General features: G+C 47.8%; 1 protein-coding gene across 1 annotated transcript in view; it reads right to left on the bottom strand.

Annotated features, from left to right (window-relative positions):
• Window positions 1-12,006, bottom strand: part of LOC116945525 (myotubularin-related protein 5-like) — a 104,049-nt gene that overhangs the window by 35,849 nt on the left and 56,194 nt on the right. Inside the window, exons 9-14 of the mRNA XM_032959889.2 lie at window positions 10,259-10,372; window positions 7,274-7,351; window positions 4,022-4,135; window positions 3,388-3,516; window positions 2,356-2,454; window positions 587-794 (exon numbers count right to left, since the gene is read on the bottom strand). Coding sequence (XP_032815780.2) covers window positions 587-794; window positions 2,356-2,454; window positions 3,388-3,516; window positions 4,022-4,135; window positions 7,274-7,351; window positions 10,259-10,372 — 742 coding nt within the window. The remainder of the gene's footprint in view (window positions 1-586; window positions 795-2,355; window positions 2,455-3,387; window positions 3,517-4,021; window positions 4,136-7,273; window positions 7,352-10,258; window positions 10,373-12,006) is intronic.

Genomic DNA, 12,006 nt, shown 5'->3' with positions numbered 1-12,006 from the left:
CTTCACACAACCCCATCCTGAGTGCAATGGAACAACTCCACCTATCAGCCATGGCCAATCTCGACCACCTGGTGGACACACGCTTAAAGCTAAGGAGCCAGATTTTAAAAGATCCATTCCTCAAGAACCCATTTAAACCTCTCCCCCCCTCCTCACGTCGAAGGCCCTCAGGCCCAGTGTGACCAGGGCATACACCTTGATAACTGTGCGAGATCCCCAGGCAATGTGCACAGCTCCTCGTCGTCCCACGTGTTAGCCACTCACACCCTCCCCTCTCATTTTTCCCCCCACCCCTCATGAGTTTGTTTAGAAATAAAAGTTCAGCCAATGCTGTAAAAATCCCAATGACGCATGCATGCGCGCGCACAAACACACACGACCTGCAACACCCGGGCAATGTGTTTATTGTTGGAATATACCACGCATTCGGGAATGCAAATAAATAAATGCCTCTTAAAAACAAGCAATAACTTTCACTCCCGAAGCGTCCGATCGCTTGCGGGGGGGAGAGCGGACGAGGAGCCCGTTGGGCGCGGCCGGAGGACCGCTGCCATCGCCGCCACCGCCGCCCGGGGGCCCCACTCACCAGCGGGCGGCCCCGCGGGCACCACGGCGCGCCTCTCGACGCGGGCGCTGGCCGGGGTGGCGCTGCGCTGGCGCGACGACGCGTCCGCGACGGCGCGTTCCAGCGCGTCCGCGGCGAGCGGCGGGAACGGCTGCTGGTGCAGGCGCAGGTGGGCGCCGTCTGTGGGGCGGGGCACCTTGTGGTGCGACAGGTGAGGGTTGGGGTTCTCCTGCCGAGGGGAAGGGGGGGGGAGGGGCGACACGACTATGCGGTGAGGTCGAAGACGAGGCCAAAACATAGGCATGGAGCGATTCCAATTCGTTAAGATTTATTGTTTAGCTCATGATAAATTACCTCGCCCGGTGTACAGGAGGTCGTGGGTTCGATGCCGACCCTGACGCCTACTGTATATTTGGGGTTTGCGTCTCTCTCCCCATGGTCGTGTGGATTTTTCTCTGGGTCCTCCGGTTTTTCCCTCCACATTTAGAAACATGCGTTAAGAGTATTTGCCCGCTACAAATTTTCACACGCTAAGCGACTTCGTTAAGGTATCATTTGCAGCCAGGTCGCTTGTGAAAAAGAGCTACATAGCGCAGTGGGCCCTACCTGGTAAAATAAAAATAGTTTTAAGTGCAATCAGATCGTGAGCGTCACGTTGATTGATTTTGAAACGTTCAAATGTTTTGGGATACTTTTTTTCTTTCAGGCTTAAGGCCAAATATAATTGGACCCAACAATAACAGACGTTACAAACGAGACTGACTATACAAAACAGAACAATTGAGACTAAACAAATGAGACAGACCGTACAGACAAGCCAGGCAATAAGCGAGATGGCACGGGTGATACATTAGCAATGAGAGTTGACGGTACAAACGAAACAGGCAGTAGAAATTAGGTGATGTCAACAAAGACAGAAAATAAGCAATTATTGAATCAACTCGTGATTTATGAATCAGAAAAAATACCTAATCACAGGGTGGGGAGGGGAATTCAATAATTCCACGCCTGCCGTGAGATTATCATGGCCAATGCATTTGATTGCACCATATCAATGCACATCAGTGTATCCCCATACACACAGCATGCAATCGAGCATAAATCTCAGCAGACTTGATGCCCACTTTCAGCATTAATATCACGGCTTTCCGCTTGATCCACGTCAGTCGTCTTATTCGGGGGTCACAGCGGTGCCTCCGTCAGGCTGTGACTGACGCTGCCTGGTGCACGACTGCGATGGCTAACCGAGTTAACAAACGGTGGTGGCTACCCACGTGGCCTGTAATCCGGCATTGTGGAGGCCGTGAGGGTCGGTGGATCATCACAAAGATGTTGTGAAACCCCCTTCCCGTGTGCGTTGAGGGGGTGTCGCACCCCTAGCTCGCGACAATGCAGTACGGAAAAATGTGGACTCCATCTCTTCCGTCTGTACGAGTATAGAGTGTCATCCCCACATACGTGCGAGGTTTTCTCCGGGTGCTCCAGTTTCCTCCCACGTGTAAACACTCATTATTTTGCCAAAAAAACACCTTTATACATAGAGGACCGCAGAACTTAAGCAATCATTGCCACTGGCTCACCGCCTCCAAACCTTCCTGCTGGTTCCTCACGCCTCCGGATCATTCTCTCTCTTTGAGAGCAAGTAAATAATTTGAAATTATTATTAGTATTACGAAAGGTGGTTTGTCTCTAAGCACGTTTGTTCGCAAGATCGGCTTTCGTATGACTCATATATTGGTTTATTGACAGATTAAACGGCCAACTGAACGATTAATTCGTTGGTTGCTCACGTTGCTGTACAGCTGATGAGCCAGCTCCATCACGTGCTTCAGCGTCTTCCTTCGGTCGCCCTCCTCCGCCCGCATGCGGTCAACCTCAAACGCCACCAGCTGTGGGCAACATCCATGGCCAAGCCGGCTCATTCACACTCTGCACAACACCCAGCAGCATCAAGAACCACAATATAACCTGGATCCTACCCTTTTAATACCGCACGGTGTAAATACGTGCAATGTGAATTGTCCGTTGGCTTTCTCGACGGTGAATTTGTTGGACTGGAATAGACTGGTCGACTTTAGATATTCAAGGTACACAAGTTCCATCACCTCCTTCATGCCCCCCCCCCCTCTGCCTTCAAGAACTAAAGAACAAAACAACTCCACGCAGAGATGAGCCTGAGTCAGCAATGGAACCCAGGTCCATCTTGCTGTCAGGCACACGCATTACCACTTCGCCACCCTGCCGCCCAGATTAAAATAATGGTCATCATTACGATCATCCCCGCCGATGATGATAACGATGATAAGTGTTAGTGCTGTTGTGATGTTGCTTTTAACGATGGTAAAGATGTTGGTGATATTGTTTGTAAAAAAAAACGTTTACCCCTAGCAAGCCACGGGAAGGGGGACAGAGTTAGTTACACGAAAGGGCAGCAGACAGGGTAAGGTGACCAGGAAAGGGATTGCTGGGAAGGAAGTCCCTAAAGGCAGACGGAGAAGGCATGGCTCAAGATGAGCAGCAGGGAGAAAGAAGGAGCGCCAGGCAGGAAGGGAAGGAGGGGGAGAAGGAACGAGAGGGCCGAGACGTCGGGGATGATGAGAGGGTAGGAGGGAAGAGAGGACGAGAGAAAGAAGGAGTGAGCAGCAGTGAGCTGCACGGACCAGCCTCTGTTTACACAGGGGGCGGGGAGAGGGGAGGGATTAAGAGTGGGGGTGGCCACACAGAAGTCACGTGATTTACAGGAGGCTGGTTTAGATCTATAGATCGATGGCCGCACTTGGACGCTCTGCGGGTGAAACCGGAGCTGCATTGAGGTGTGGGACCTCGTCAAAGATGTCGCAGGGTCGGTAGGGAGGGCCCCTGTCGGAGATGAAGGTGGCGAAGGACATGCCCTCGAGCAGTCGCGACAGGAAGTCGTCCTCCACAAGGCCCCGCTGGCCCAGGAACGCCGACTGCACACGCGGCGCACACACGTAAAAATGCGCAGGCACATTTACACACGCACAAACATTTACGCACGCACACACATTTACACACGCACAAACATTTACACTCGCACACGCGATAACACGCGCAAACATACGTGTTAACGTGTATATGGGGAACGGACGTTAAGTTGTTAGTGGCCCGCGCTACGAAGCCGACCGCCCGAGTTCGATTCCTGCTCGGGACTAACATCAATGGCGAATGACTGAACCGGTCCTGCGGCTACCCTATAGGTTTAATCAGCCTTAACTTAACACCCGATGCAGTGTAGAAACTTACAGACCGGGGATAAAATGGTTCTCGGCACACGACCCACAAGTGCACCACGCCAGCACTTCATTGGCGTTCACCGGCAGCACTTGGCCCAGCAGTCTAGAGAGGCTGCGAGGGGGAATCTTCGTCTCCGTGTGCTCCTTTTCTGCGCTGGGGCGACGACTCTCGCTCCCGGCTGCGACCCCGTGACATAATCACCTTGTGGAAGCGCAGCACGGGCGTGGGCTGCACTCGCACCAGCTGCAGGCACGAGCGGTAGCCCTGAAGTAGGCGTCCGAACAGGCGCAGGAAGATGGCACGCAGCTCCTTGTCCTGGGAAAATGCAAAAAACACGGCTTCTGCGTAGGTTTTCGCGCTTGCGCTGTTTACCGCTCCGGCGTGTTTTCGCGTCGGTCCGCGCGTTGTTCGGCACGATGTCCGACGTTTCGTTACGCCTGTTGGGGGCGTCTTCAGGAAATGTTTCAGCGGCACGTGCGGTGGAAAGTCGGACTCCGCGGTGATTACATGGTAAAACCTGAAAGCTAAACTAAGCTGTTTTTATTCTACCAGGTAAAGCCCACTGAGGCTACAGAGCTCTTTATCAGAAGCAAAACTTGGACACAAATGACGAAGTAGCTTATCATCGTGTGGAAATTTATAGCAGCCAAATACTCTAAATGCACGCTGTTTCTAAATGTGGAGGAAAAAAAAAACGGTGGACCAGGAGAAAAATCCACGTGACCAACGGGGAGCCCATGCACACGCCAAACACACAGCAGGCGTCAGGCTTGGGATCGAACCCACAACCTCCTGTATACGAGGCAAGGCAGTTAACATGTTGCCACACATCGGAGAACCAACACGCACACGTTAACGACGATGTGCGAGTTCGCGGCTCTGTGCGCCCCTCAGCCCCCACTTTAGACAACTCAAGCGACAACGAGCATTCAGGAATACTTTAGTTCTGCCAATGGCACGCGAAGGACGACCCTCATGAAGCATTACGTCAGCTCAAGCCATCAAGAGAGCTGTGCTCACAGGGCCGTCATTCAGATGTTGTGTTGTAAAGACGACACGAAGAGCAGTCGTTGTCGGGGCTGACACCAAACTGTTTATCACGGGCTTTTCGCCTCGGTTTAGGGGAAGGGATAATACAAGACTTGGCTAAGCTAATCTCCCCAGGGGAAAGGCTACTGGGAATCCCTACGCTTCCCAGGCTAACGGGCTCTTCCCACAGCGCTGACTGATGGTTAAACCAACTCAGCCAGCCGGGTAAAGTAGCCCCCCCTAGCCTGGTGCTATTTCTCCCCTACCCTGGGTCCCCACTTCCCTACCGCTCACGAACCCGGCTCCTGGCAAAGACCTCGTCCACGTCACCGGTCCCCCCTCAAATACCCCGAGGGGACATGACGTCACTCCTCCCGAGGCGAGTGTGACATCCCGTCACCACTCCACTCCTCAACACAGAGGACGAGGCTGGACGGGACAAACTGATGTATGGCGTAGCGCTCAGTGAAATGCATGATCTTACAATAACTGTTGGTGCCGACGTAAAAACACGAAATGATGATGATTTTGATTTAAAGCTTTCGTGACTGCAGTAATTCATATTCTTAGTTTTTTCGGTAAAGTCACGTTGAAGAGAAACAACAAAATAATAAAATATATATAAAACAAAAAATTCTCACGACGTTTCGACCATAACTCAAACGGTCATCTTCAGGTGTGTTGGTTTGCATAAATTATTTTTTAAACGGCGCATTTATTTATTTATAAAAAACGTTAGCGCCACGCGCAGCGATTTGGCAGTTTGCCCAGGACTAGTCCATCTTTGAAAAGAGGAGGGAGACGAAATTTTTTATAATGTATGCTGTCTGAAAGCCACTGTAAGCGTGAACAATCAATTAAGAACTGAAATGGTTTATCAAATCTTTCCAATGATTGCTAAGATAGAATCCATCTTCTCGGTTGAAATTGTCTCTGTGCTTGTATATGTGGATAGCCTCATGAACGAATCTCTCATGGAAGCCAGATGGCTTAAAAAGAACCTCTGTCTTGGAAAAGTCAATGGCATGTGAGCTCACTGAATTAGAACAATGATCTGCTACGGCCGAGGTGTTGGTCCTACCGTGTTTAAGGTCTGCCTTGTGTTCACGAATGCGGTCCGAGACATGCCATTGACTTTTCCAAGACAGAGGTTCTTTGTAAGCCATCTGGCTTCCATGAGAGATTCGTTCATGAGGCTATCCACATATACAAGCACAGAGACAATTTCAAGCGAGAAAATGGATTCTATCTTAGCAATCATTGGAAAGATTTGATAAACCATTTCAGTTCTTAATTGATTGTTCACGCTTACAGTGGCTTTCAGACAGCATACATTATAAAAAATTTCGTCTCCCCCCTCCTCTTTTCAAAATATAGATGGACTAGTCCTGGGTAAACTGCCAAATCGCTGCGCGTGGCGCTAACGTTTTTTTTATAAATAAATAAATGCGCCGTTTAAAAAATAATTTATGCAAACCAACACACCTGAAGATGACCGTTTGAGTTATGGTCGAAACGTCGTGAGAATTTTTTTGTTTTATATATATTTTATTATTTTGTTGTTTCTCTTCAACGTGACTTTACCGAAAAAACTAAGAATATGATGATGATTATTAGGCCGGCCAAGTGAAATTACCCCCATGGACAAACATGCATTCACGCAGCTCTTATCTACATTTGTGACATTGAACCAGTGGTAGAAATTCCACACTTCCATGGCAAGTACCAATTTCCCTTTAGCACAACACCATCGACGTCTCACCAAGTGTTTTTACTTTGTAGAGATCATGGACAGATGATGACGATGATGATGAATGCTTGATGATGATGCTTACAATGCTGCTGCTGTTACTTCTGCTGTTAACGATAATGATTAAGGCAGAACCTGGCTCAAATATGAAGTAACTATAATCTATATGAAACACAGTTAAACAACAGCCAAGTCAGAACTACTTTGACTCTCTATACAGCAGCACAGGGGTTGGCAAGTCCTAAGACCGTCATCACATTACAGTGTTGTGGACAAATGCCCCCCCACATTTGTAAATAAAACTGTGGCTCTAGAAGGAGAAGCATAAAATAGGCGACGTTTTAGGGCATGGCCCTTCTTCATGGCACATAGAGAGGCCGGAGAGTCACGGTGATTCGTAAAAGTTGGAGACAGCACTTGTTGATGAGCATTACATCATAAAGATGTTTTATGATGACCAGTTTTTAGATCCACATTTTCGTCGGCTTAATATCAGCTACTGTGCAACAGCTGAAAGCCTTCAAATAATCAAACACAATTATTAGAGAAAATTATATATATAAAGTATCATTATTTATCAATGTTACAATCCACAAAGTGCACCAGGCTCTGAGATGGCAGTGATATTGTTGTGTTGTCGTTTCCACCACCCCCCCCCCCCCCCCGGGCGTTACCAGTCTGTCGAGGGGCGAGCAGGCAATGCAGGAGGGTGGGAAGGCATTGTCTGCGACCCCCAGGTCTGGGTTCAACACCTGCAACACAGGGCCCGCAAACGTCATCTCAACGGCACCGAGTGCTTGCCACAAGCAAACCACAATACCTTGCTGATCTCATCAAGGACCATAAACCATCATGCAAACTCCGGTCACCTTCACAGCAGCGGCTTTTGGCTGCTGGCCATCGAACAAAGACGGTCACCGCATCGCACGCTTCCAGATGCGCTTCTGTGGCCGTCTGGAATGCTCTTCCTTCCGATATTAGGTAGCCAATGGAGATATGCACTTTTAAATCACCTAGATTGAAAACGAATTTCATTAGATCTACTTTTTGTGTTTAGCTTGTTGTCCTGCACACACAAATCCGATGAGCACAGTTGGTTACGTACAGTACGAAAGAAGTTCAACATACAGTGAGGGAAAAAAGTATTTGATCCCCTGCTGATTTTGTACGTTTGCCCACTGACAAAGGAATGATCAGTCTATAATTTTAATGGTAGGTTTATATGAACAGTGAGAGACAATAACAAAAAAATCCAGAAAAACGCATGTCAAAAATGTTATAAATTGATTTGCATTTTAATGAGGGAAATAAGTATTTGACTCCCTCTCAATCAGCAAGATTTCTGGCTCCCAGGTGTCTTTTATACAGGTAACGAGCTGAGATTAGGAGCACACTCTTAAAGGGAGTGCTCCTAATCTCAGCTTGTTACCTGTATAAAAGACACCTGTCCACAGAAGCAATCAATCAATCAGATTCCAAACTCTCCACCATGGCCAAGACCAAAGAGCTCTCCAAGGATGTCAGGGACAAGATTGTAGACCTACACAAGGCTGGAATGGGCTACAAGACCATTGCCAAGCAGCTTGGTGAGAAGGTGACAACAGTTGGTGCGATTATTCTCAAATGGAAGAAACACAAAAGAAGTGTCAATCTCCCTCGGCCTGGGGCTCCATGCAAGATCTCACCTCGTGGAGTTGCAATGATCATGAGAACGGTGAGGAATCAGCCCAGAACTACACGGGAGGATCTTGTCAATGATCTCAAGGCAGCTGTGACCATAGTCACCAAGAAAACAATTGGTAACACACTACGCCGTGAAGGATTGAAATCCTGCAGCGCCCGCAAGGTCCCCCTGCTCAAGAAAGCACATATACATGCCCGTCTGAAGTTTGCCAATGAACATCTGAATGATTCAGAGGACAACTGGGTGAAAGTGTTGTGGTCAGATGAGACCAAAATAGAGCTCTTTGGCATCAACTCAACTCGCCATGTTTGGAGGAGGAAGAATGCTGCCTATGCCCCCAAGAACACCATCCCCACCGTCATATATGGAGGTGGAAACATTATGCTTTGGGGGTGTTTTTCTGCTAAGGGGACAGGACAACTTCACCGAATCAAAGGGACGATGGATGGGGCCATGTACTGTCAAATCTTGGGTGAGAATCTCCTTCCCTCAGCCATGGCATTGAAAATGGGTCGTGGATGGGTATTCCAGCATGACAATGACCCAAAACACACGGCCAAGGCAACAAAGGAGTGGCTCAAGAAGAAGCACATTAAGGTCCTGGAGTGGCCTAGTCAGTCTCCAGACCTTAATCCCATAGAAAATCTGTGGAGGGAGCTGAAGGTTCGAGTTGGGAAACGTCAGCCTCGAAACCTTAATGACTTGGAGAAGATCTGCAAAGAGGAGTGGGACAAAATCCCTCCTGAGATGTGTGCAAACCTGGTGGCCAACTACAAGAAACGTCTGACCTCTGTGATTACGAACAAGGGTTTTGCTACCAAGTACTAAGTCATGTTTTGCAGAGGGGTCAAATACTTACTTCCCTCATTAAAATGCAAATCAATTTATAACATTTTTGACATGCGTTTTTCTGGATTTTGTTGTTGTTATTCTGTCTCTGTTCAAATAAACCTACCATTAAAATGAAAGACTCATAATTTCTTTGTCAGTGGGCAAACGTACAAAATCAGCAGGGGATCAAATACTTTTTTCCCTCACTGTACATAAATACATAGATACACCGAGGCTCCACGTTATTACAGAGCTCTGTCGCACCATCAACGCCACGCAACGAGAAGAATACAAATGCACGCGTGCAGCAGCAGCAGCCCTGTTGCCAATCCCCTGCTGGACGAGGGTCTTCCCCACACCACGCACGTCGTGGGTGTTTTTCAACCGTACTTAATCACGCGCTCGTCAGTGTGAGTTGGTAAAGGCGGGGAGCCAAAGACGTTGAGAAAATAACATGGGACAACATACACACACGAGGAACGCAGTGATTCGCTCCTCCCTCCACAGGTTTGCTTGATGAATTGTCACAATTCGGGGGTCACAGTTTGATGCAAGAGCCGATTATTTATTTGCCTCGTTTTTAAGTCTCCTTTGGTATTTCCGGTCTAATTTTTTTAAAAAAATCTTTACTTGTTGTAATCGTCTAATGATGAAAGTGCACAAATCAAATTATTTGGTGATGCTGCTGCGCTGGCAGCAGCGCACTCGATCGAGTAGCCAAACAATGCCACGTGTTCGTCAATAACACTCTCGCCTTCAATTGAAAAAAATATATATTTAATAAGCGACGTTTCAGGCAACGACCGTTCTTCATAGCGTCGGATGTTGGCTTTTTTGTTAAGCGTAAATTTGGATGTTATTTGTATGTAAAGAATAAAAAAAATTCCACTGCTGGATGAAGGCCTCCCCATGCTGTGTCGATCATGAGGGCTGGTCGTGGGTTGCTTGACCATACTTCACTATACTTGTCGGTGCACTTTTGTGAAGGCGAGGAAGGGGCACAGGACGAGTCCAATTCTTGCCGACTCGCTGAATCACCGGGGGTAGAGGAAGTGGCGAATAGCACCACCCCTAACGAGCCCGCGCTTGGGGTCACACCCGGTCAGAACCGTGGGTGTGCGGATCGTCGTTTTGGTGTCAGTACCATGGACAGCGCCGTCAGGGTTTGTTGCAGCAGGGGCTCGGGCAGTAGAGGGAGGTGCACGCATTCGGGAACGGCCACCGTGCCTCCGTCCAGCTCCACTACGATCACGTCCAGCTGCGACGCACACCAAAGACAAAAATCCCCACCCGTATAGCAGCCTTAGCAGACTGTTGGGGCAAGCGCTGTTAGCGAGTAGCACATATGAAGGTCAGCAAGGCACACGAGGGGGTGGGTTGCCAGCACCATGCCCGGCCGCCTTTGTATCCCAAGTGGCGATGTGTACACATTGCACCAGATACTCATTTGAGGCCGAGTTGACCTAGGGAAGGCCCAGGACTGGTTCAGATAATCGTCACCGGTGTTGGCCATGAGCAGGACTTGAACTCGGGTCGCCAGATTCACAGCACAGCGCGCTAACCGCTACACCACCGCACATCACCAACACAACCGGCAGGGTCAGTGTGAGATTCATTACCATCATCGTGACCTCAATAACAATAATATAATACATAACTTTAATTATATCAATAATAATCACCACTTTGACAATGAACAACATCATAATCCGCACCCACTGGGCTTCTATCCAAACTCGCCGCAATCATGTCAACTTAAGCAGGAATAATCAGTGCCATTGTGATTATCATCATTATTGTTATCATCATCATCATCACATCAATCACCTGGATGATCATTAACACAATAATCTCAACAACCAGATTAATGTGATCATTATCATCTCAATAATCACCTTCATCATCTTCTTCATTACCGTCTCAATAATCACCTAGATCATTGGCATATTAGCATGATATCGTACTCTGCATCGCCATCGTCATTATAAATCACTTTCCAAATGATCACCACCAACTAAACATCTTGATTACATCATTGTCTTCCCTTTTCATCTAAAAAAAACACCATGATCACCATCATAATCATCATCTCAATAATAACTAAGAATATAAACAATAATAACTTTCATCATCACCACCACCACATGATAAAAAAAGTTTGACTGATTGCAGCAATATGTTTAGGAGCTAAACGCCAATGTCGAAGTCTACTAGCCACCAGAAAGATTTCAGCAGAGAGTTTGTGTAGTTTTGCAGGAGCACACACTACAGTAATTTACTACATGCTCCATAGTTTTGGTTGCATAACCACAATCGTACTCCTGTGGCCTGTCTTTAATTTTCCATTCATGAAGGAGATGTGTGCATCGGCCTGTTGATAATGTTCCGTTACACCAGTGGTGTATTCGAGGAGGAAGAATGTCAAAGCCAGGTGGTGCGATGTTTGGGTCTCGAATTACGTGTTTATTCTGGATGTCAGCATTTGTTCCACTTTGTTCGCACAGTAGCAGCCTTCTGGATCTGGCTGAGATTCTAGGATGGTGGCAGCAGCCCGATCCCAGAAGGGGGATCGGGACTTTGAATTTCCATAACGTATCACCTCCGTGGATTCTAATGCTTATGTCAGGTGTCCCACAGTTTAGCTGTGACCTACTCATCAAGTAATTGTTTACAGGAAGTAAACTTTACGCAATTGCATACAAATCATAATGCATATAACATATATGTAAGTATGTGGTAAATCAATGGGCTCACGTGTTGTGTTCTCACACACACATATGTGGCTCGAGTATTTCCACTACCTCTCTCAGCAAGAGCGAGAAGCTCAATATCAGAAAGTCAAATCCCATTTTTTGTTGTTGTTGACTCAGCCCATCATCCCTCCACCGTCGA

Source organism: Petromyzon marinus, chromosome 24, assembly GCF_048934315.1.
Source record: "Petromyzon marinus isolate PM22_M1 ecotype Great Lakes invasive population chromosome 24, UKy_Petmar_22M1.pri1.0, whole genome shotgun sequence".
Lineage (NCBI taxonomy): Eukaryota > Metazoa > Chordata > Hyperoartia > Petromyzontiformes > Petromyzontidae > Petromyzon > Petromyzon marinus.
Note: the sequence above shows the minus strand (reverse complement) of the source record. Positions and strands in the feature narration are given on the sequence as shown.